The sequence below is a fragment of the Lithohypha guttulata genome, assembly GCF_036872675.1.
Source record: "Lithohypha guttulata strain CCFEE 5908 chromosome Unknown scaffold_4, whole genome shotgun sequence".
NCBI lineage: Eukaryota > Fungi > Ascomycota > Eurotiomycetes > Chaetothyriales > Trichomeriaceae > Lithohypha > Lithohypha guttulata.
In genome coordinates, this window is record NW_027042753.1 from 2,512,981 (window position 1) to 2,536,346 (window position 23,366).

At 49.2% G+C, this 23,366-nt stretch overlaps 7 protein-coding genes across 7 annotated transcripts; 3 read left to right on the plus strand and 4 right to left on the minus strand.

Moving 5' to 3' along the window:
• Window positions 1-1,522: 1,522 nt before the first annotated feature.
• Window positions 1,523-3,611, minus strand: LTR64_006073 (uncharacterized protein; the record flags this gene model as incomplete). The annotated part of the gene is made up of 3 exons (XM_064900408.1): window positions 1,523-1,589; window positions 1,640-2,055; window positions 3,285-3,611. 3 exons carry the CDS (start codon window positions 3,609-3,611, stop codon window positions 1,523-1,525), a joined length of 810 nt encoding a protein of 269 aa, XP_064753720.1.
• Window positions 3,612-7,484: 3,873 nt separating this feature from the next.
• On the minus strand, window positions 7,485-9,140 carry LTR64_006074 (uncharacterized protein; the record flags this gene model as incomplete). The annotated part of the gene is made up of 1 exon (XM_064900409.1): window positions 7,485-9,140. The coding sequence occupies one exon, from the start codon at window positions 9,138-9,140 to the stop codon at window positions 7,485-7,487; it is 1,656 nt and encodes a 551-aa protein (XP_064753721.1).
• Window positions 9,141-11,488: 2,348 nt separating this feature from the next.
• LTR64_006075 (uncharacterized protein) lies at window positions 11,489-13,403 on the plus strand (the record flags this gene model as incomplete). Its single annotated transcript, XM_064900410.1, has 2 exons — window positions 11,489-13,070; window positions 13,120-13,403. The coding sequence occupies 2 exons, from the start codon at window positions 11,489-11,491 to the stop codon at window positions 13,401-13,403; spliced, it is 1,866 nt and encodes a 621-aa protein (XP_064753722.1).
• A 182-nt stretch (window positions 13,404-13,585) lies between these two features.
• Window positions 13,586-14,395, plus strand: LTR64_006076 (uncharacterized protein; the record flags this gene model as incomplete). Its single annotated transcript, XM_064900411.1, has 2 exons — window positions 13,586-13,588; window positions 13,709-14,395. The coding sequence occupies 2 exons, from the start codon at window positions 13,586-13,588 to the stop codon at window positions 14,393-14,395; spliced, it is 690 nt and encodes a 229-aa protein (XP_064753723.1).
• Window positions 14,396-15,078: 683 nt separating this feature from the next.
• Window positions 15,079-16,653, plus strand: RMS1 (Ribosomal lysine N-methyltransferase 4; the record flags this gene model as incomplete). The annotated part of the gene is made up of 1 exon (XM_064900412.1): window positions 15,079-16,653. One exon carries the CDS (start codon window positions 15,079-15,081, stop codon window positions 16,651-16,653), a length of 1,575 nt encoding a protein of 524 aa, XP_064753724.1.
• Window positions 16,654-16,913: 260 nt separating this feature from the next.
• Window positions 16,914-19,586, minus strand: LTR64_006078 (uncharacterized protein; the record flags this gene model as incomplete). Its single annotated transcript, XM_064900413.1, has 1 exon — window positions 16,914-19,586. The coding sequence occupies one exon, from the start codon at window positions 19,584-19,586 to the stop codon at window positions 16,914-16,916; it is 2,673 nt and encodes an 890-aa protein (XP_064753725.1).
• A 973-nt stretch (window positions 19,587-20,559) lies between these two features.
• Window positions 20,560-23,288, minus strand: LTR64_006079 (uncharacterized protein; the record flags this gene model as incomplete). Its single annotated transcript, XM_064900414.1, has 2 exons — window positions 20,560-23,120; window positions 23,267-23,288. 2 exons carry the CDS (start codon window positions 23,286-23,288, stop codon window positions 20,560-20,562), a joined length of 2,583 nt encoding a protein of 860 aa, XP_064753726.1.
• Between the last annotated feature and the right edge of the window lie 78 nt (window positions 23,289-23,366).

A 23,366-nucleotide genomic window follows, 5' to 3' on the forward strand; every position in this document is an offset into this window, starting at 1 on the left:
TTCCATACGTGTTCAATGGTATTGTATCTTGTGTGCCCATCTTGAGCAGTCACTTAGTGCTTGTAGTTTTAGCACTAGCGAGCTAAAAAGTTGTCCAATTTGGCGCATGAGTTTCTTGCCTCGTCCTCCGTACCTGCCACGATACTCGAGTAGAATAGACCATCTTGCTTTCCACCAAGCAATGGAAGCAAAAGGTCTCTCGAAAACGAACACTTCTTCTTGCTGCTTTACCACATGCAGGAGCCGACCCAACAAGCGAGCACACATGCAGTGCCAAGAAGCTAAACCGAATGTAAAATGTTCCTATAGGTCACTTCATCACAGGCTGCATGAGCGACGCACGAACATTGTCTAACTGCTCGCAGCGCTCGCAGCCGACGGAAAGTAACAGCTGTATGTCTTATTGTGGTAATGGCTGGAAGGGTCGTATGACATTTGTCGAACAAGAGGTCGGGTTGACCGCTTCTTCCTAGGGAAACAAGAAAAATGCGAGGTGCAGAAAATAGCCCAGATGCGTGGTTCGCTGGCTAGCCGAGCTGAAAAAGAGCTGAAAACATTAACCGAGAGGTTTGCATAACTTCCTTGCTTTTGAGCGACAAGACGTTAAACATGTGCTGGGAGCAATGTCTACTGCAAGCCACTCGCTTGTAAACACGATAGAACGGCTGAGTTGTTGATGCTTTGCTGCATGCATCGCAAAGTTCAGACGTTTGTGTAAGTTCGAGTTTCGAGTACTGACCATTTGCTGCAGAAGAGATGCATCACCACCGACTTGGCTTGGCGTCTCGGTTGGCATTCTTCTGCTGCGGCGATATGGAGGTATCAGACATAGGACATGAGGATGTACTGATACTGATGTCAACAGAGTTTGTCGAGCTGCGTTGAAAACAGCCCGCATGGGTCTCGAGGACGACACAAAGTGCCCGCGTCCAAAGTCCGTGGGGCGGAAATGCCGTTTGCGACCGACAGCTGCCAATCACACCCAGCCAAAAGAATCGCTTAATCTCGTGTTTGGTTACATAACTGCAAGGTCTAGACTCGCTGTTGGCTTCTTCGCGGATGCAGCGTCACGCAGTACGGTTCGAGGACTTACCAATCGTGCTGAGTACTCAGATACCTTGGAAGTGAATTCAAATGGTCTGCTGTTCTGAGTTCCTGACAAGGTCATGACCTAACAGGTGTCTGGAAGGTCATCTTCGTAGCTCGAGTATTCCTGAATATCCCCAGCGCTCGTTCAAATCAAAGGCTTCGATAGGGACACCTCAGCCTTGACTGGCAGTATTGCATTGAACCGGGCCTGCACTGAATCCTCTTAGTGTGATGGCATTGGCTTTTGCGCATCTTGCGTCACAGACTGTTCGAAGTAAATGCTCGTGTGAGACTTACGCTTCTACCATGATGTTTGCATTAGGCCTCCTGCTTCTGCTGAACGCCTTCAATGAACCAAACTTTCTGTATGCATTAGAACGGCATGTCCTGGGTCGACGAATCTTGGTAGACTAGTGAGAAGTTGTGCATCCATTCATTGAGCTACCTGGTTGATGGCAACAATGGCCAAGCGGAAGTCCCCAGCTTGAGTGCCGAAAAAGCTGAGATCATTGTCAGCAGTGATTTAATTTCTCCAGTTGTGAGTAAATACCTTCTTGACATAATGCTGAATCGTCTAATGTCGTCTTTCCGTAATGCAGAAGCGTCGTCGCAGGGACGACCACGATACGTTGGCTTCAGCATGTCCCAAGACACATAAAACGACCCTAGCTTCGCATCATCGCTAGAGACATGTGCATCTTCCTTGCTAAAGTCGTACTCCCACGATGTAGTAGATTGTTCTCTTCCATCTGATGGCGGCAGCAAGGTATCCTTCAGGATCAGGGTGTAGCTCTTCTCATCACTTTCGAATAGATTCACAAGAAGCTCGAGACCTGCAGAGTGGGAAAGATCCCAATGTCGATCGTCACCTGTGGTTCTTTGGGAGGCAAAACCTGCACCACCTAGAGTTTCGATATCAAGAGTTCCGTGAAAGATCGCATAGTCGTTCGTGATCGTAAGGTATGACTAAACACAAATCCTGATGAGAAAGAATTCGTGAACGCCTCGGAACGACGTATATATTCCAAGTGCTACCTGATGAAGCATCCTCGTGCTGGATAGATTTTGGGCAAAGTTTAGTTGGCTGTACAACTGACCTGGGAACTGCCTCCTCGGACTCTATCATCACTGGACGTCCAGTCGTCTGAATTCCAACCTCTTGATGACAGTCGTCATTAGCTGTTCCCTTGCGAAATGCGAGAAGCGTACTCTTTGCCACCAAACAACCGGTGAGAGGATTGAAGTCGAGAAGAGGTCATCGTTGTCGCAATGTGCGCCACAAGTATAAATGAGGCTATGTGTCTCTTGAGGCAGACAATTTTCCTTCTTGATTCACGACTTCGATGGAAGTTGACTAGGATGCATTACAACGAATTCGTCGGCACTGTTTGCTGGACAAAGCCTTGCGACATTAGAACGTTCGAACGTGCAGTGGTACTTACTTCATTTACGTTTGAAGATCACCTCCTGCCAAGATGAGTAGAAGGTGGTGGAGCATTGAGCGCGCATGTGGAGCACAAAATCTACCACACGTAACGCGTTGGTCTTGGGAAGCGTTTGTCAACCTCAAGAAGTCACCACAAGGTAACAACCTGTGAATATTGTATAGTGTGACAGGAGGTCACGCTTTGTACCACGATATGAATCTACGTCCGGCTTCCAGCGCCTTCTGAACCTGATTTATTGAGACCTAAACAGGTTGTATGATTCTGGACTGGCTTGCCGTTCTACTAATGATGAGCTGTGAGATATACATTGATAAGTCTCAACAAAGAGCACAAAACTGGTGACCTTTGCTTCATACTCTCGCTGGGGGGCGTGTGCGGTTCTGCTCTGCATGCCCTTTCTAGTGATGATTGCGCTGCGAAGTTGAGCATCTCATACAATGACGTGGCATGCCAGTCTGTACCAACCAGTCTTAACTCAAATCCCGCTCAGACTCTGTCACAACTGCCAAATCTGGTCGAAAAGCTGTACATTTGGCGATGTTGACCGTGATACAGGTGTCATCGGTTGTATGAAATGAGGAGGCGAATTTTCTCGGGATTGGTTTGTTGACCAGCCATCAGAAGAGGAAGACGCCTACATGCAGCATGTCAGTATTCTGCTAAACAAAGAGAGCTTTGGTTGGTGACAAAATCATTGATTTATCGACTATGAGGGTATTGACGTAAAAAAGAACTGATTGTATTTACCCTTGATGAGAGCTCATAGTTGGCTTGTTGTGACATGGCCTCCGCCCCAACCAACGTAGCATAACTCATGCCGAAAGGGCTCAAGAAATTTTCATCCATTGAGTACGGATCTCGCTTCAAGAGACTGCCCTCATGCATCAAAGGTAACGATGGTGGTAACAGATGTGTGTAATCGTTGGTTATCTGTGGTTCACTGTACACCTGAGGTATTGGCGACACGTCACAAAACGAGAGATTTTGGTCAAAGTAATCAGTACCTGAAGGATATCCAGAAAACGTATATGGACCTGGTGCGAGGAAATGATATTGTTGCTCTGTCATAGTCATGCTGGCGAATGGGTCCTCAAGAGGTAATAGCTTGGGTGATAACTCTTGGTCCTGTGAGGTTGTACTTGACGCCCTGGAAGTTCGAGAATTATGCTTTCTGGATGCTGCAGCGGCTAGGTTTTTTGTGCTCTCTTTCTGTGAAGACGTTGACAAGTCCGCATGACAGAGTTCTGGCGAAGTTGAAACTGCTTTCCGTTCCAGATCTTCCAATCTGCGCTTGAGCTTCTTGCGGTAGTTACGCTAGATTTGTCAGTCTACATCGTAAAGTTACGTCGTGGTTCACCTTACCTGAGCAATTCGATTCTGTATTCTTCGTCGTTCTGCTAAATCTGATATCTTGGTCCAGTCTTCGTTCGGATTGGCAGAAGCACTAAAGGCAGAGCTCGTGCTGTGTGCGGCAGAATACCTTGATATACTCGTTTGCGGGGTATACTGCTGTTGCGTAGAAGAGTGGGAGTTTGAGCGCTGCATGACGAGATTTTGGAAGAATATACCGTGTCCGAGTGGTTGTCAACACGTATAAGGGCAATGATCAGGTAGAACAGGGCGGACAGGTAGCAAGCCTGGCGATACCGAAAGTCAAGGGCTAAATATCTGTATATTGAGGCACCAGATGTCGATCCTTCCCAGGGCAAGGTAGGGTGGCCTCACAGAACTTATATCCAGCCTACCATTGTCGATGGCCATAACAGGATCTCTCCGTTTTCGAAATCGGCTCAACCGGTAACAACACCTTAGTAACACCATAGGGCGGACAAGGGTAGAAGCCTCCTTGAGCTTTGGTCATGGTTGATGCAGAGCATGGCGAACCAGGATGTGTAGGTGGATGCTTGTAATGTTCCAAGAGCAGAATTAGGTCCCAGGAAGGAAAGGCGATGCCAACCCCATCTTGATCGTGCAGGCGATTGTTGGCAACAACTCGGAGACATAAAAGGCATACTGTGAATGCGCCATTGCGCAGCTGAAGCTGTACCGACGATTATGGAGCATGCTGGGTGGAAGACGGATACATGGTGTGTCTCCAAGCTCCGCAGTGACCGACAACTTGAAGGACGAGCAGGAAGTGGCTACTCAAAAGCAAAAATAACACGGTCTGCCTCACAAGCCTCCTTCCTCACCTCGTAACCACTGTCGCTTAATCGCGAATTTGACTCTAGCGTTCGCTGCTCTTACAGGTTCCACCGCCAGAACACTAGCTCTTCCCTATCCCTGCATCACTCTCTCAACCCGGCACAATGGATCACTTAACGCCAGCAGTTGTCTAGAAGCGCACTGATCCACGTCAACTCCCTGTCTCTGCACGACATCGGTCGTGTTCCTCGCTGAGCACTCCCTCAGCTACTGCTGATGACGGCTTCTCACAGAGCCGCCAGAGTTACTCGCTGATCGGTTTCACTTGGACCCAGGCAGAGACAACTAGAACACGCACTAAATCAGCAAACGCAGCTCAGTACAAGGGGCGCTTCGGTTTCAATCACAACTAGACCACTCAAGTTGCAGACAAAATTAGCGTGGAGACTGCTTAGTGGATGACTAAATTGTTCCCAAAATTATACAACCTCTGTATTCATCGTTACTTTATCAACCTTGACACCGTGGTACCTGTGCTTGGATTCAATGCGAACCAGGCTTCTACGTCCGACGGATTTACCCTGACACAACCCGCTATTTAGTGTCTAGACGTCGTGCTTCGGGCTCGAAACCGTGCGCATGAAACGGAACACGTTCGTCAAAGAGGTAGGAGTCGTGTCGACTGACTCGTTCAACCACCATACACGATGCGGTGTTTCAGGCACCACAAGGTTGGATCTATACGGACAGCTGCATCGCTTGGACAGATTCAGGAGGAGGTTGCATGAAGTATGGTTGGGTATGTAAGTAAAGTCTATCGTCCACCTTGCGCATTACTATGAGACGTGCCTATCGTCAACCGATCTCATCCTTAGGTCTCCAAAGGCTCTAGACAATGAATATGTACTGACAAGGCTTCGGTAAACGGCGGAATTAAAGGGCGTTGAAAGAAGATTCGTTTTCGATTAGCAAGTCTAGTACTGACTGAGCTCGAGGATTCCATCATCATCACAGTGACAGCTGGGAGGGGGCCAGATACAATGACTATTGTGTTCTGACCCGTATTCCTGCACGACAGCTGAAACTCGTATGGAGACTAAGATCTTGCACCACCGACCGCATTATTACTGCAAGATTACTTACTCACGGCCAGTAAAGTCTTGTTTATCTAGGAGCCTCAGCCTGGAGTGCAGGTCGTCTCTGCCACCACCAACTGGATGCGCAGGAAGCTTGTAAGAATCAGGTACAGTGCAATCGTGGATTAAAAAATTGTTAACTATAGCACGCTGGGTACGAACAGCTAGCCTGTCGTGAATAGCACGTTCGCTGATGTCCTATGACACGTTCATAACAGCCTTGGTCATCACTCCACAGGCACCAAACAAAAGAACATTCGCACGCCAAGTAATGGATACGAGTTTCATCGTGCGGTAGGGCCGAAGATCGATGCAACGCAACGAAGTTTGGTAGCAGAAGACACGTTGCGGTGAGGATATCTCAACAGCGTCCTTTTGTGCGCTTTCGACCGAAGGTGGCAGTCCCAGCCTCTGCTGGCTTCGTTAGACTGCATGATGCCGCTTCTTCGTTCACATCTTCTGTCGGTCTTGCCAAATACGGCCTAATTTGATTGCTTGGTACAGTACATACCCAGGACGCCTTGTGTCAGTAAATTTCCTGCCGAAATGAGTCTCAATCTTGCACAGCTTGGTAATTTGTGCTTGAAAATAGATTCTCGTCACAGCAAATGCAGCAAACCATGAACACGTGAGTTGCTTCCACCCGAATTGATCTTGCATGAACTTGCAACAGTCATCTGTACTTCTTGAAGCCCGCCTGAGGATTTTTTGCTATCAGCAAGAAGACCAGCTCTTGAATCTCGGTCCAGCAGCTGCACCACCTTATGGCCGCCTTAAAGGTGTGTTCATGATATTACTCTACAGGCATAACGGCATTTATTTCGATTGTGTATTTGAAGTCGTCAACCGTGGATTGACGCGAAAACAAGCTCAACCATTATGCTTCGACTCACGCTTGCGCTCGGTCTCGTCTTGCAAAGTTAGATCGCTCTAGTCCTGCAGTTGTCCTGCGGCCTACAATGGCGCTTTAAGAAAGCTCTGTTCTTTGCTCTCTAGCTCCCACTTGTTGGTCGCCGCTCTCGAAGATGGGTTGCCTCACCTGATATGGATGTAACGCTGGGTGCCACAACCCTGATGTTGTAGTAGACGGGCTAGTCTGGGACGCAGGAATCATCCACTCGGTTCAGCTGGGACAATTATGATGGCTAATTAGGCAAGTCCTCTTCTGTACACGATCGGGCAGGATCGTCCGGAGTTTGCAGACTTCGGCCATTATGTTTGCACGAAGGTCGAGCTGTTCCTCAGCGTTATAACAAAGTTTCAAGGAGGGTGGACTTCTTCAATATCTTCAATCGTCTGGATCAACTTAGATAAGAACGTGGTTCGATAAAAGCGAAAAGAAAAAGCAAAGAGCAACGAGATCGACATTAGGAAGAAGTTCATCAAAGTACTCTTGTTGCCAACTGAATACCTGTCCCTTGCTGACAAGACATCCCATGGCGTTTTCATATATCATCTGCCAGTAGACCTCCCGGTAACACGATCGTGGTCACTTAGCTCTCCGTTGCGAATTATAGCACGCAGAGAATTGTCACCTTATGCTGTCCAATATATACGTCTCAAGCCTACACACGTAGTTCCTGCATAATGCGCCTCTTGTTGTGAGGTTGTCGCATGCCCGATCATCTGAACCTCACATTCCTTGCTGTTGGTGAACTATTTTCCCTTACTGGTCCGTCATCAAAGCGTCATTGGTAGCAGATTTGATTGCCCTTTCGGCCTTCTGCTTCAGCCGCTTCTGCGCGCGAGCCAGTTTGCCTCCCCTAGTATTCTCTTCGTTGACGAACTTGTGAGGATCCGCGGCCTTGGCATCCTCATAAGTTCTGATGCCCGCCGCTTCGTTCCGCCAGTAACACCTTCGCATGCCCGTGTTGTCGGCGCGTTTGGTGGCACAGCATGGGCAACGATATTTGCCCTTGACCATGACCAATTCCGTACCCTTGCAGCCGCGGCCGTGATAGATACAAGTTAAGCACATATCTTCATCGCGCTTCGTGGAACCCTTGGGTTGCTCTGCAGCCTTCGAGTAATCTTTCTGGGTAGGCGGCTTGTTGTAGGTGTCTGGATTGACAAGGCGTCTGCCCAAAGGCCCGCGTACCTCATCTACTCCTTGCGGCAGGTCTTGGAGGGGCGGTGCGATCCCGTTCGCGCCGAGTGATGGCTGGAACGGCAGCGCGATGAGGTTGTTCTGGGAAGGTTCGACATACGTTAGGACTTGGTTGTAATTGCTTGGAGGTGTGATTGCCAGCGGCGCGTATAGCTGTGTAGTCCCCGGCAGACCAAAGTTCTGCAACTCAGGTTGAGTAGCACCATTGGTCACGTCTATTTCCTGGCAAATATTATTGTACCGCATATAGTGAGACCAATGGTGGGTGCCCAGTCCCTGCGCGTGCTCTGGGTCATAAGCATCGTGATACTGTAGCTCGGCGCTTGGGCGAACATTGTTCAAGAGGACGTCCCTGATACGTTCAGCTTCGAAAAAGGTGTACACTCGTGGCTGATGTTTGCAGAAGAGACAGCTCGTAGGCTGTAAACAACTTCTAAAAGTGTGGTAGAGGCTGTTGATGTCATTCAGGCATTTCCTCCAAGCGCGTTCAGTGCTCGTAAAGACTTGCGATGAGGATCCTAACACTGGGTCGTAGTAACCTATGCCATAGCCGTGGATATCCTCTATCGAGAGTCCCAATGAACGGTAGGTGTTGCCGAAATGCTTTTCTTGAAAAATCCTCATCGTTGCGAAGTCTGTCATTTCCTCCAGTATAATTGGGAAACCATTGAATCGTGCCGGTAGGTTTTGGACCTGACAGACTTCGTCTTCATGCATATTGATAATGGCGAAATAGAGTGATGCCTCTAAGCATGGGCTGACAGTGTCTCGGGTTCCGTTCTCCTTCTGACTTAAGGCAAGACTGTGAGCGTCCTGTGAAAGATAGTGCGCTTCTTTGTGCTGCAATGGCGGCTGACTCAGACTTGGAGCGTATAAGCTCGCCTCGGACGGTGTATGTGTAGAAGAGCCTCCGAAGGTCGCTGGGCCAGAGGAGAATACATTGGGAAGCGTTGATGCCACTGCTGGTAATCTCGACAACAATCGTTGTGCTGAAAAGGGTTGTGGCTCTGGCAAAGTTCGTGGTGGATAGAGTAAATGGTCTAGGAAGAGAGAGACATTACTGTACAAGGATTCCTTAGGCTCATGGAGATGTTCGTTCTCTTGATTTGGTGGTAGCCTTGCCTCGTGGTGAAAAACGTTGCTTTGGTCGTTCTCATCCTGGAACGTGGAAACGTAGAAGTTTGTAGTAGAACTAGAGTTCTGAGTGTATGACATCTCGAATCTGTTGAGACGGGTGGATTTTGTGTACTGCTAGGTTCGAGAAGATCGTGTTTCTCAATGTTGTAATTGCTCGCGAGACGACTGTGCCACGACAAAATACTGGATGATGACGAAACAAGATATGTCAGGAAGATTCTGAAAGATGCGTACTGAAGACGAACTCGAAAGCGATGTTAAGTGGCACGCGGGTCAGTGAAGTGTTGTGAAGTCGCAACGATACGCGCTTCCGTTGTCACTCGACCGGCATTTGTCTGCAGTGAACATACACAAAGAGGTGAAACCTTCACTAAACCAAAATTTAACTTACACTTCATCTCATCCTTACATCCACGTCGCGTTTGTCGTGTGTACCACGAGGTCCAATATTCATTTTGTGCTGAATGGTCACTGTGGCAGTGATGTGCTATCAACCAACATGAGGGCCGACAAGAACCGAAACTTACTTTAGACCTTCCCTTGAACACATCCGTGGTCTTTTGCAGAACAATTTACCAGCTTCCCGTAGGAGCGCATCGTCTTGCCCGTAAAGAGAGACTCGGCAAACTGCTTGTCGTAGATGGCAGCATTATGACGGGGATTCGTAACTTGCCGACATAAATCAGGACCGAAGTAACGGACAGTGGTTGCCAGTTGCACAAGCAATGTGTATAGACCCGATGAATATACATTTGATACAAGCCTCAATGAGGGTCTGCCGATTTTGGTGCAGTACGGCCACATCTCCTAGCCCCTTCATGGCGTGGTAATCACGCTCGAGCGCATACATACTTTAACGCGGTTGGTGTGACTTTGAGAGCTTCGTTTCGTTATACTGGTTCTTGATATGGTTGACAATGGCGTCAATGAGGTTAGCGTACACTCGGGGTTGAAAGGCTTGCAGACAAAGCGAACACAGGCTAAAGGACAAAGCAGTCTCAACGTAAATAGCGTCAGTCGTGCCCTAACCCTTGGCATAGGGTGGCAGGTGACCCGGTGACCGCAATTACCATTGATGAGATTGTGTTCAGCGCCCCAGCACTCAACCGATCATTCATCGCAGTCGTCAAGGAACGCGCTCGCCACAACGCTGGTCCTGTCACAGCAGTACAAATACTCGGAAAGTGGTCGGTTTGCCTGCGATGTTTGTCCAGTTGAGTACCTGCAAACATCCAATCTCCAAGCAAGAGATTGAGTTCGTTAGCCAAATCAGATCTGTGGTCAAGGGCTTGTCCCATCTGGCACGATTGCTGATGGTTCAAAGTCTACCCCATCGGTCGCTTTCCGCATGCGTTGCGAAGGTCACACCATCTGGATGATTGCTTGCTTCTGATGCGCCTATTAACACGCACTTGATACCATTGCAACCTTCCAGGCTCTTTCTTCTTGTCTTGGTGGAAGGATTTTTGCTATCCAAAATTAGCCATCGCAGGCGAAGCCGAACTGAACTCCAGCTGTGAACTCCCAGCTAATCAATGCTCGCCTACGATGTCCGGCGGAGTTATCTCGCAAAGCAGGACTTGCACGTTTATCCCGATACCTGCGGCCTCTGCTGCCGAAAGCTTGCAGTCGTGATATAGAGACGCATCTCTCTTCTGATCTGGATGGACTTGACCGAGAGCATGATACTGTATGGCGCAATCAACCTGAAGAACCTGCTCTGATGTCAATAGTACTGTAGTAAGGTACCTGCGCTTCTGGTAGGGACCTAGATCGTCAGACTGGGATTAAATCGTTCCTAGATCGACCTTCGATCACTGCAAGCTGGCATCATAGTGCTTGACTTGCGAAAGCCACCATGGAGCTCTAGGGCTCGACATGGTTCACGTTTTTGTCATTCCAGAATTTCGAGTCGCTATCAAGCTACAGCACTTGTCCTATCTGAGGTAGAAGATCCAACGTCACAAGGTCTGGCCTGCGCCCAAGCAATCAATCATGTTCGCAGAAAAAGTTTGTCAATGGCTGTTGGGTTTCTCACTGAACGATCATTGGTGGACATTTGCTGGCGCCGAGCGAATAAAGCTTTTTCGGATCCTCCGTCTTTCTTGGCTCTCTTGGCTGCCAAGCTACCAGCATCTCAGCTTCGGGCTCTTCCTCAACACGATGTTGTCTGCCAAACAGCAGCTTTTCCGAAGCCCACGTGGGTGAATACTCAATCCTCAGAGGACCAAAACCTCTTCGAAAAGCAAATCCACAGTTTTACAAGAGGATCTTGCTCGATGCAACACTTTTACGCCAAAAGAGAATGGCCAACATGGGAAGCGATGTATATAGGTCGCTTTTCTCGAAAATTGAGTTGAGAGACCACTACTTTGATACACAACTTCTGAGAAGCCCCGAGCAGACGTCAAGCTACTTCTTTCAAAATGGTGCTCGAAGAATACACCTACATCTTTGCCATTGGCACGTTCTTTGCGCTCCTTGAGGCCTACAACAATGGTGCTAACGATGTTGCCAACGCCTGGGCTACCAGTGTCTCATCGCGCTCAGTCACCTACAGACAAGCCATGGTTCTATGTCTCATCTTTGAGATGACAGGCGCACTGGCTGTAGGAGCTCGAACAGCTTCCACCATCAAGAACGGAATCATCCCCATCTCAGCCTTCCAGGGCAACGCACCAGTCCAACTCTTGGCATTTACATGTGCATCTGCTGGTGCCGCCATCTGGGTTATGTGGTGTACTCGACACAACGCTCACGTCTCCTCGACCTACTCCCTCGTCTCCTCCATCGCAGGTGTTGGTGTTGCCACTGTTGGTGTCCAAGGTGTCCAGTGGGGCTGGAACAAGGGATCAGGTCTTGGTGCCATCTTCGGCGGTCTGATCATGGCTCCTTTGATCTCAGCAGGCTTTGCATCTGTTATCTTCATGCTGGTTAAGTTGGTCGTTCACATGCGTAGCAACCCAGTGCCATGGGCCGTCTACAGCTCGCCTTTCTTCTTCCTCATCGCAGGCACGATCTGTGCTTTGTCGATCGTATACAAGGGTTCGCCAAAGCTTGGCCTTGACAAGAAGCCAGCTTACTTCATTGCATCGGTTTCAGTTGGTACTGGTGTTGGACTTGCCACTCTGGCTGCGCTCTTCTTCATGCCTTATGTCTACTGCAAGGTTATCAACAAGGACCACAGCCTCAGAATCTGGGATATCTGGCAGGGTCCTCTACTGTTCCGACGACCTGTCCCTGTCGGAGCTGAGCGGGCCAAGGTTCCCAACTACGCTGTCATGCAACATGGTGATGGTGACGAAGAGACTGATGCCAACTCTGAGCAAATGACCGATCTCAAGAATCCACAAACTACCACAACCGTCAAGGATACCGGCAGCGGTAGCGAGATCGATGCTAGCACTCCTCCTACCGATGGTCGCCGAGTTTCACTTGCCTACGTCGAGCACGGCCCTGCTGCTCCTGGTCACTCCCAAGCTGACTACAAACTACAATTGAAGAGAGCAACTGAACGTCATCACGCTGAGCTCCGAAGGAACCGAGGACCATTAGGATGGGCTATGCGACAGCTGCACAGCCACCCATTCGGTGCTGGATCCATCTATGAGAAGCACAACTTGAAGGCTCTCCTTTGTCGACTGCCAGCCTACCCTGTCGTTGCTTGTACCTATGGTCTCTACTATGACATTCACAAGGCTCAGGTCGGTGTTTTGGGCACTCCAGAAGGTCGTCGTATGGATCGTGTCTACGCTCATGCACCAAAGTACGAAAACGAGGTTGAGTTCCTCTACTCCTTTGTCCAGATCATTACAGCTTGCACAGCCTCGTTCGCTCACGGTGCCAACGATGTCGGAAACGCTGTCGGTGTCTGGGCTGCCATGTACGCCGCCTGGTCGACTGGTAATGCTGCAAAGGCTAAGGAACCAGTACCACTTTGGCAAATTGCCGTTGTTGCTTTGACCATTTGCATTGGTTTCATCACCTATGGTTACAATATCATGAAGGGTGAGTTTACTCCGTCTGTGCACGAGAATCACATGCTAACCTGCTCTAGTTATGGGTAACAAGATTACTTACCACTCTCCTTCTCGTGGTTCTTCCATGGAATTGGGTGCCGCCATCACTATCCTTCTCTTCTCGCAATTCAAACTTCCAGTGTCTACATCTATGTGTATCACTGGTGCTACCGTCGGTGTCGGTCTCTGCAACGGTACGTTCAAGGCAGTGAACTGGCAGCGAGTTGGTCTATTGTTCCTCTCTTGGTTGGTGACGATCCCTATCGCTGGTCTCATCGGTGGTGGTCTCATGGGACTTACCCTCAATACACCTTCCTTCTAAAGAATGGTGACCTGAACGTTTAGGGTGTACAAAGATGTAAAGGATACATAGAAGTGACGAGCACGAAGCTTGACGAACAGTCATTGTTCGTGTGCGATTTATAGATATGGCAAGCAAAGATTTTGTACAGCTGTTGTATTCAGCGAATAAGTGCCCTTCACTAATGTGAAAGATGTGTGATAATGGTATGTAAACTTGCATTGAATATTTCATAGCAATCGAGCTGGTATCGAATACGCAAGCAAGTTCGAGCGCAATCTCAAATTAACGTGCGTCATTAATAGGCAGGCAGAATCACGAGCTAGGCAGCAATTGACGGATCCCGTGACACGAAGCACAGCCACATCTTCGTGGCAAGCGTTACGTATTTCTCCTCTCATATGAACACCACATTCAACTACCTCGCTCTTCTCCTACCTCTTCCGGAAAACAACCACAAGTTCACACTTTTTTCAATCGAAACCGCAAACAAAATGGACGAGGATACTGTTTTCGGCATCTTCGTGTGCGGATTCTTCCTGTTCTTTGTCACGTCACCTCTCTGGATTACAGCATGCATTGCCGCTGCTGCCACCCGGCATTGGTCGAAGGAAAAGACTCGTCGTGCAAAGGGCGGCATCGCAAGTTCCGAAGCCAATCCACTAGTCGAAGAATCTGACTCTGACCAAGAGGAGGACTTCCTTGATTCGGAGGATGAGGAGTACTACACAGCCAAGCGAGACCAAAAAGCAAAGGAGAGGGAAGAGAAGGAAAGCGACTGGAATTTGAGCCCTCGTGCCAAGTTCTTCAAAGAGTGGAAGAAGTGCTGGAAGACTGGCAACAAGGATCAGCTCACCAAGGAGCGTGAGCTGCGGGAGCAAGATGAGAGACGAAAGATAGCCCGAGAAGCAGTGCGGGAATACCTAAGGATTGAGAGACGCAGGGCCCGCAAGGCAAGTTCTAAGAACGAGTCTTCGGAATTGCCAACCTACAGCAATGCAACCAAGGCATAGTCTATATGGACTGTGACTGACAATCCGACTTGGACTGCAGCTGGATGCTAGGTGAAGGATTACCAGCGCCCAATGGACATCGACACAACATTACTGAGGAATTGATCAGAACAGCAATACATTCTTATCCACCATATTCACGACATTCCCTACGAGATATTTCGCGAGACTGTATCGACTTGGGCCTTTTCGCATACATATATTTAACTACTGCGGCGTTATGAAAACCTTCAAATGAGCAGGAGTTGAACAACATTTTTCCGAGCCTTCGCTATTTATTGTGCGCACGGAGTCAGTGTCTTTGTTTGACTATTTTAAGAGAATATCAATTTTCGCTTATTCAGTCATGTCTCCATGATTGCCCACTTACTGAACCCTCATCAACAGGTATTTGTCCATCATGCACTACAGCTCTTGCTTTCGCTAATTCTTCGCTCGCTACATGCTGTAGTATTCTATCGTAAGTCCCTCGTAGAAGTGGTTATCGTTGTCGTGTTGCCAGGTCATCGGCAGGAAGATGCTGTATTGGCTCGAATGTCCCGCCGTAAAAAGTTTCCTGGTTACTTCGAGAATATTTCTCTGTTACTGCTGGTTAGAAGATATCTCTCCGTGGCTCAAGAGGCTTTCGTATACTTGGGGCGAATAGCCTGATCGTGTCAATCGAGAACAGGCATGCTGAAAACATGGGTTCCTCAGCCGACTTCGATACCGCTACCAAACTTTTCCTAAACTGGTTCAACTCACACCCAGGCACGACTTTTCATCCATCTCTAGAAATTGTCGACCTCAGAGAACGTGGAGCAGGCCGAGGCATAATAGCTAAGGCTGACATTCCTCCAGACACAGATCTCTTCACCATACCTAGAAGCTGTATCATCAGTAAGGACACCTCAGAGCTTGCCAGGAAACTTCCTGAACTATTTGATGTGCAGAAGGACGCGAGTCAGCTGGATAACAGCAACAGCGCAGACGGCGAGGATTCAGATGAGCTTGGTTCCGAATTACCAACCTCCTGGTTAAACCTCATCCTTACTCTTCTCTACGAGTCTTTCCACCAGAGGACCTCGAAATGGTCGTCGTACTTCGACGTGCTGCCACGAGAGCCATCTTCTTTCGACACGCTCATGTTCTGGAGAGAAGAGGAACTAAGCCAACTGCAAGCGTCCGCAATGCGATCGAAGATAGGCAAGGACTCCGCAAATCGAATGTTCCAGGAGCGAATGATACCGTTCGTCAATAAGCATACCGATATATTCTACCCAGCCAACACTACTCACCTAACTGACGACGAACTACTAGAAAAATGTCACGTTATCGGCTCGTTAATCATGTCCTATGCCTTCGACCTTCAACCAGACGATGACGACGAAGACAACCAAGAGAACGAGGATGGATGGATAGAAGACCGATCTAAACCCTCGACAATGGGCATGGTACCCATGGCCGATATGCTCAACGCCGATGCAGAATTCAACGCTCACTTATCCCACGGCGAGGAAAATCTAACCATGACCTCGATACGAGAGATAAAAGCTGGTGAAGAGGTCTTAAACTACTACGGACCACTCCCCAATGGAGAACTATTACGACGCTACGGCTACACGAGCCCAAAACACACTAGGTACGATGTCGTCGAGATCAGCTGGGATCAAGTCAAAACTGTAATTAGCGAGACACTGCACATACCTAACGACCCGGCAGCAACAGCAGCAGACACCCTCAACAAAACCATATCACAACTCACGGAAACCGAAGACTACGAAACACTCGACCTCGAAAACGGCTTTCTCCTAGACCGCGAAGCAGGCGACCCAGACGAATACGGCCTTTGCACCACCGAAGCCAGATTCACCGCCTTTCCAGAAGAACTCGTCAGCATAATTAGCGAGCTCGTCACAAGACTAGAAAGTGGCGAGATGAGGAAGAAGAGGCTGACGGGGGAGGAAGATAAGAAGCGGTTTGTTAAGAATAGGACTTTGACTGTGTTAGAGGCGATTGTAAGGAAGCGCATGGCGGAATATGAGACTAGTGTGGACGTGGATGACGGGCTGTTGTTGAGGGAGGCGAGTGACGGTGGTGTTGGGCGGAGGCTTAGGATGGCGTTGAATGTAAGGGTAGGTGAGAAGAGATTGCTTCGAGAGGCTTTGGATTGGACGGAGGCGATGCTGGAGAAATATAAAGAGGCTCAGCAGCAGGGTAGCGCTGCTCAAGTGAATGGACAGCCGCCGAGGAAGAAGCAGAGGAAAGATAATAGGTGAAGATTGCAGCTTGGTGTAGTGATTTAATAGTCAAGAAAAGAAACGTCCTTTTATGTCTCAGATGCTCTCATATTATAGACATCTATGATCTGCACGTGTTCGTATATTCACGTAGATCGTAATTTGTGCCATCATCCATAATGCCTAGGTGGGGAATCAAAAAACAACAACAACAACAACAACAACAGCTGATCAAGGCTGTGCCCTAACCCACTAGACCGCGCCGAAGCAATGCTACTATGCAACAGTTGTATAGCTGTTCAAACAGCCCACCCAACAGGAGCAACACCTCTCTGGCCACCAGCACTCTCAGCATAAAACCTCCCACTCCCCGTCGTCTGATCCACAAGATCAAAAAACTCCTGATCGTTACCATATCTTCCAACACTATCCTTCCGCTCTCTAGACTGCGACTTCCTCCAAGATTGTCGTGCGCGCTCACGGTCTTCTGCCATGACTTGTCGTCTGAGATCTGCAAGTGTTGGTTCCTGGTGGGTATACGGATTTGAGGCGGTTGAGATACGGTAGGAGTGTGGTCGTGGAGAGGCGTCGGTGCCAGGTTCGTGGCAGTTTGCGAGAGAGAGACCGGTCATGGATGAGTCTGTTCGGACGCGAGCGAGGTCGAATGGGTCGCCGGAGCCTATGCCGTAGCCGGGACGGGATCGTGCTCGTGGGCGAGTTGAGTTTGAGGATATGTTTGTTGGGACTGTAGGTGCAAAGTCGTTGATGCTGGTTTGGCCTAGACTATTGTCTCGTGATCGATACTGTGGCGGTTGCGAACGAGCGGAATCGCCACTGGGACGATGTCGGGCTTGCTGCAGAGGTGCTGTTTCTTCCATCCATGCACCTGGTATCGTATCCACGTTCGCCTGGTTAACTTCACCATATTGGCTGTGGGATTGTACGGATGATCTGCTTGGTGCTGGCTTGCGCTGAGGTACACTGCGATATCGACGATCCACATCATCGTGGTAGTTGTTGTCGGGACGGATCAGCATTTGACTCGTCGTGTCCTCCTGGTCGTTCCAGGCGCTGTTCGAAGAGCTGAAGATCTTCTGTATGGCTGAAACGAGACCCGAAGATTGATTACTAGGATCGTCCGACTTATCTTCTGGCGATATTGAGCCAGCTGCCGTGCTCTCCTGGCTTGCTGTTTTGGCTGCTACACCGTTAGGGTCAAGGCCTAATTGTTCGGCCTGTGCTCTTGACCATGATCCTGGCTGTGAAGTATTGATCGGAGACACTGGCGAAGTCAGATCATGCTCGGCGGCTGATGGTTCGAGTGGAGGCGAAACTGTCGCTTCTCTGTTGAAGTGTGCAGGAAGTTCAACAGTACCTTCATTTGCAGATGAATAGCGAGCACGATGATCCAGACTGTGACGTTTAGGACTTCGGCTTGGAACATGAGGAGGGTCATAGCTCGGCTCCGATGTATGAATGGGTGGTGGTACCATGGATAATCTAGGACTCTCACTGCCACTTTTTGAAAACTTCGAGTGAGCTGCAGCTGCACCCATAGGAGCAGCAGTACCCAGAGCGCTGTCTCGTCTTTCACGTTGTACCGGCAATGGTGGGATAATCGCACTTTCCAGCTCATGTGGACCTGAATCTGCCATTTCAGTTTCAGGGCTTACCGTTGAATGTGTCGAATACGTGCGATCGTTAGACGAGGAGGACGAAGTAGAAAATTGTGAAGTCGTATTCTTCAATATACCTTTTCGTTGTGGGCTTCGACCTCCTGTCCTTCTTGGAGCAAGCAGCCCCGTAGAACCCCCAGCGGCTGCGCCATTGAAAAAGCCAGATGAAGAAGGCATGGACTCAACAGGGTGTTGATCAGGTGTCATATAATGCTCGTGGTTGACACTGAGACTCCGACTGCGAGATGTCGAACCGTCCATACTCGTTCGTGATGCATCCATAAATGGCCAAGGCTCTTTCGCGTTAGCTCTGCTAACACTTCCTGACCTTCTGTCCACTGTGGCAGCCTCGGGTAGAGTGTTGTGTTCGGCCTCGCTATATCGCGGATTGTCATCGGTGTGTCGTCCTCTGCTGCTTGATCGTTTTCTCACATGTCTGTCACGTGCGTGAGCAGCTAGACCTCCTAGTGTTGCCCCTCCCAGACCAGCTGCCATGGCATGATGGTTATCCCGATCGTGTTGTGCTGGTTCAAACATCGGCCTGCTGTGGGGTGGGAAGTGATCAGGAGAATATGGGTGAGCAGAGTATTCAGTGACGTCTTGTAGACCGGCACGAGAGTGAGTTCTTCTTGCTGGTGGTGGCACTGGAACAAAAGGATTCTGATGATGGTGATCAGGATATAAAGTGCTTCGCTCGGACATCAACGGAGCTGTAGCAGCTGTGCCTGCGATAGGCACGGTGTGTCCTAGAGGAGACTTTTCTGACCGGACGTACGGTCTCGTATGTCTCCATGAATTGATCTCATCATCGTCTGGTGAGAGTGGTCGGTGCTTGGCCGATTTAGCAGAACGTCTCTTACGTCGATGGCAAAGGAAGAGCAGAGCCAAAAGAGCGGCAAGCGCAAGAGCTCCAAGCGTGCAACCCAGAACGATAGGAAGCGTATCTACGCCGCCACCCCCAGAAGTGCTTGCAGAGCTTGACTGTGACGCAGCTGCCACCGAAGTAGACGCAGATGTAAGAGACGGAGTTGTGGTTGGTGTAGGCGTGATTGAAGCATTGCTAACAGAGGTGGTGCTGCTCGATGAGGTGGAGGAAGTTGAGGAGGTGGAAGTGCTGCTACTCGAAGTTGATGTCGCCCTTGTAGATGTTGTCGTGGAAGCTGTTGTAGGAGCCAATATCGAGGTAACGGCAGTATATATGGATTGTGCGTCGGATAGTAAGGAGCTGAAAAAATCGGCTTGTGCTGATGAGACAGTCACCAGGCATAATACTGGCACGAGCTTGTGGAACTTCATGGCGACGGTCAGTTTCTACCAGCTGAAGGTGAATCAGTCAGTTCTAACATTCAACAACATAGCAATAATCGTTTGAGAGTAGGAGAAAAAAGCTAAACACCTGCACGGAGCATTGGCAGCAGAATATCTGAAGGTCGACCTGGGTAGGCGAAGCAGAGGTCAACCTCAGAGACAAAAACTTGGAGCTTGCAACATGGGGAATGGAATTGCGATGCGACTGGAACTTTGACGTTGTGAAGCAAGGATTATGCTGTCGAATTACTTGGCCTAGAGCTGTTCAGAACATGGAGGACTTGATGTGAGTGGTTGATGATATCAATGGCTTGATGGACTCGACACACGTTGATGCAGGGCCTCGTCGATCTTGCATCTTGACCAATCATGGAAAGTGTGTATACTTAGGACCCGAATCCCGATGTTCGAGAAGCCACAAACGTGGCTCGTGTGGCTGTGCAAAACCGTTACTTCCCCAATCATTGACCACAATGTGGGATGGTGGATGCTCGGTTGCAGACTGTACCACAAAACCTGATTCGCGAACCACGAGGATGTTACCCGTGAAACATTAAGTCGTCAGAGGTCAATCGCAAACTGTGGCTTGAAAGCTCTATGTCAGACAATGTCTCTCACATCAGTAGAAGTTGCTGTGCCAAGTACAAGTATCGAGATTCACGTTTCAGTCCTAGCAGACAACTGATGCTTTGATTGTTACCACGTTGGTAGCACGTGCTCGCCAACCACATGTCGCATGATGGCCAACATCTCATGGTCTATTTGAAACGTACTTTAGTACTGGATGACGTCAAAAATATGGCAATCATCCTGTTGATCGTTACAATGTCTAAGGACAGGTATGTGGAACCCAAGTGTCAGGTAACTTGACCAGGTATTATTATGAAGTGTCAGATTATATGGCAAATCCTCTCAAAATGGTCACTCATCCTATCTCGAATAGAGGTGCCCATGTGAGATTTCACATCTCATCGTCGTCATTCCAACCGAGCTCATCATAGATTGAATCTCCCACCGGCATCTTCATAGCTCGATCCATTGTCTTGAAAGCAAGATCAGGGAGGTGAAATCCGTTTTCTTTGCTGGCGGATGGAGTCTTGACCTGCTTTTTCGGCGTACTGAAGATAGTTTCCATTGCTTGCTTGCTGACCAGATCTGAATGCTGGACCGTGCTTGACTTGTTGGATATCTGCAGAGGATCCGATAACCTTGATGTGCCCCTCGTTGGAGTACTGTTGATAGCAGCCAAGACCGCCTTCTTCCTACTTGATGATGGTAGCAAAACGTGTGAGGAAGCTCCCCCAGCCCTTGGTTTTATGGTAGAGGATGGTATCGCCAGGTCTTGCAAGGGGGGCGGAGGCAAAGCCGGAATATCGTCGATTGTTTTCCGACGTTCTGCTCGAGGAGTGGCTGTGATGAGTATGGGAGTCTTTAATTCCAAGCTACGCTGCTCAAGCTCGTCCATATATGCCTTTCCTGCACGGGTACGATTTGGCTTCTTTAAGGCCTGGATAGCTGCTGCCAATTCTTGTTTCTGGCTGGCGACACGTTCCAATTTCCTTTTCTTGTGAGCAGTGGCTTGTGAGTCGGCTTCGAGGTCGACCAAGCGGTTAGAAAAGCTAAGAGAAGCTTGTCTGTCAGGAGTTCTTCGTGAAAGATCAGAGGTTTCTGATTTGAAATGCGGTACTGGCGGCAGGGTAGAGGAACGGGCTAATGGAGGTGGTGAAGGAAGTTGTATGCCTTCTTCACTAAGAACACGTTGCAGCGTCCCAGCTCTTGATGAAGGTCGACTCCTCACAGTAGTGGCTGAGGGGAATGGCTGAGCGAGGTTGTCCTTGATTCTCGCCGCCTTTTGGACTTGCTCGTAGACTTCAGGCCCGGCAAGAGTTTTGCAGAGGGACTTGCAGAGCAGAGGGAGCTTTGAATTGTAGAAGGGAATGAGAACATCGGTGCAGAAACTGCGCAGTCTATCTCGAGAGGTTGCATCGTCAATCTTACTCTGTTCCGGATCATCCACCGATGGAAGTAGGCTCTCCATCCCAAGGACATGCCATATACACAGCTTGTCTGCAAGCAAGCCGAGGTCGGTCTCGAGGTTTCGCTTTTTAACTGGCTTGGTTGATTTTTGAGCAGGAGGATCGGACTCGATTGAAACCATCTTAGTATCCAGGTGTTCAGCTCCAGCAGTCGTGGTGGTCTCTTCCTCGGGCAACGACAACTTGGGTTGCTTGGCCTCGATGGATAAGATTTCAAGGATGTGGATAATCTGCATTTGTGCGTCACGCATGCGCAACGAAGCGATACCACGATCTAGTTCGGCTTCCTGGTGCTCTTTGGAAAGGGGCGCAAGATTCCTAGCCTGCCACCAACGAAGAATGTATTCGTGTTCCGCAGGCCAAAGACCGTCTTTCCCTAACTTTGTCCTCTTTCTTGCTGATCTCTTTTCTGGAAGCTGTTCACCAGAATCAGGACGTTGAGTCGAAACACTCTGCACGATGAGCTGCTTAATGCTTTGTTTGTATTTCAGCTCTTCCTTCTTAACAGGCAGTAAACTTTCTCTATAGAAGGCTGCTAGCTCAGAAAGAGTCATGGAAGCATCGGGGGCCCTAGCTCTAACCCTAGCACGACTCAAGGGACCTTTGGTGTAGTAGGCCAACGACTCTTTGCTTCTGTACAGATTGTCCAGATATCGTTGACGGAGGTAGTCGGGGGTTAGCATGTCCCGCTGGACAATATCAGGAAGAGACTGATCTTCTGCTATATGTTGAACCGAGGGGGCGGGTTCAGGTATATCTTCCGCATATCCGTAGCGCCCAGCCGCAGACTGGAATTGATCTCGTTGCTGTTCTGGCACCTCGGGTTGTATGACATGAGCCGGTACCTGTTCTAGCATTGGGGACGGAGTGGTTTCTTCTTGTTTGCTGGTATGGCTCAAGATTGACAACCTTGCAGCTGCACCACGGCGATTCTTTGGAACTTTCAGGTCTGAAAGTGAGGAGAGACTTGGCGTCCGTCTTGAAGTATTCTGCATAGGAAGTTCTGGCTCTGGAACATAGTGAAGCACCATCTGCAGCGAAACTGGTGGTACGGCGCCAACGCTGGCGTCTTGGAGCCATTTTTCTGTTACGAATGGTTGGAGTGGATGAGTCACGAAGACGTCACTATCGACTTTCTCGAGGACGAACAAGCCTCCGTTAGGTATGTTTCGAACCGCAAGCACAGAGTACTCCCATGAGGTGACATGCTTGATGGCGCCCTGTAGAATGCTCCCCGAAGGTATGGAGGAATTTGCAGGATTTGTAGACAACCATGATAGAGGGATATGAGCTCGAAGAAGTTTCGAGAGTGACTCGAACGTGTGGAAGGAGCTGGTATTCAGATTCTCGAGTTGGAAGGAGCAGTCGCGTTTCTCTTCGGCCTCAATATCGCTTCGCTTTCGTTTCACCGAAGATTGACATGCCATCTCGGCAGGCGGGCTTGGCAGCATATTGCCATATGATATGCTGTATAAGATGTGAACTACTATACAGATTCAAAGCTGTCAGCTCAAACGGAGGAGTAAGTAAACGTCACCGAGCTACCAAGTATGTGCGTTGGTACGCGTAGCACTTTGACGCGCCGCGTAGAGAAAATGGTCAGTTGGTCTATATGATGTCATGGATCCTTACGCGTGTTCACGGCCTTGAACATCTAGAAGAGAAACAGCTACTACATCAAAGATCGAGTGGTGATGAAAGACCAACTCCGTGTCCCATTATATAGTCTACC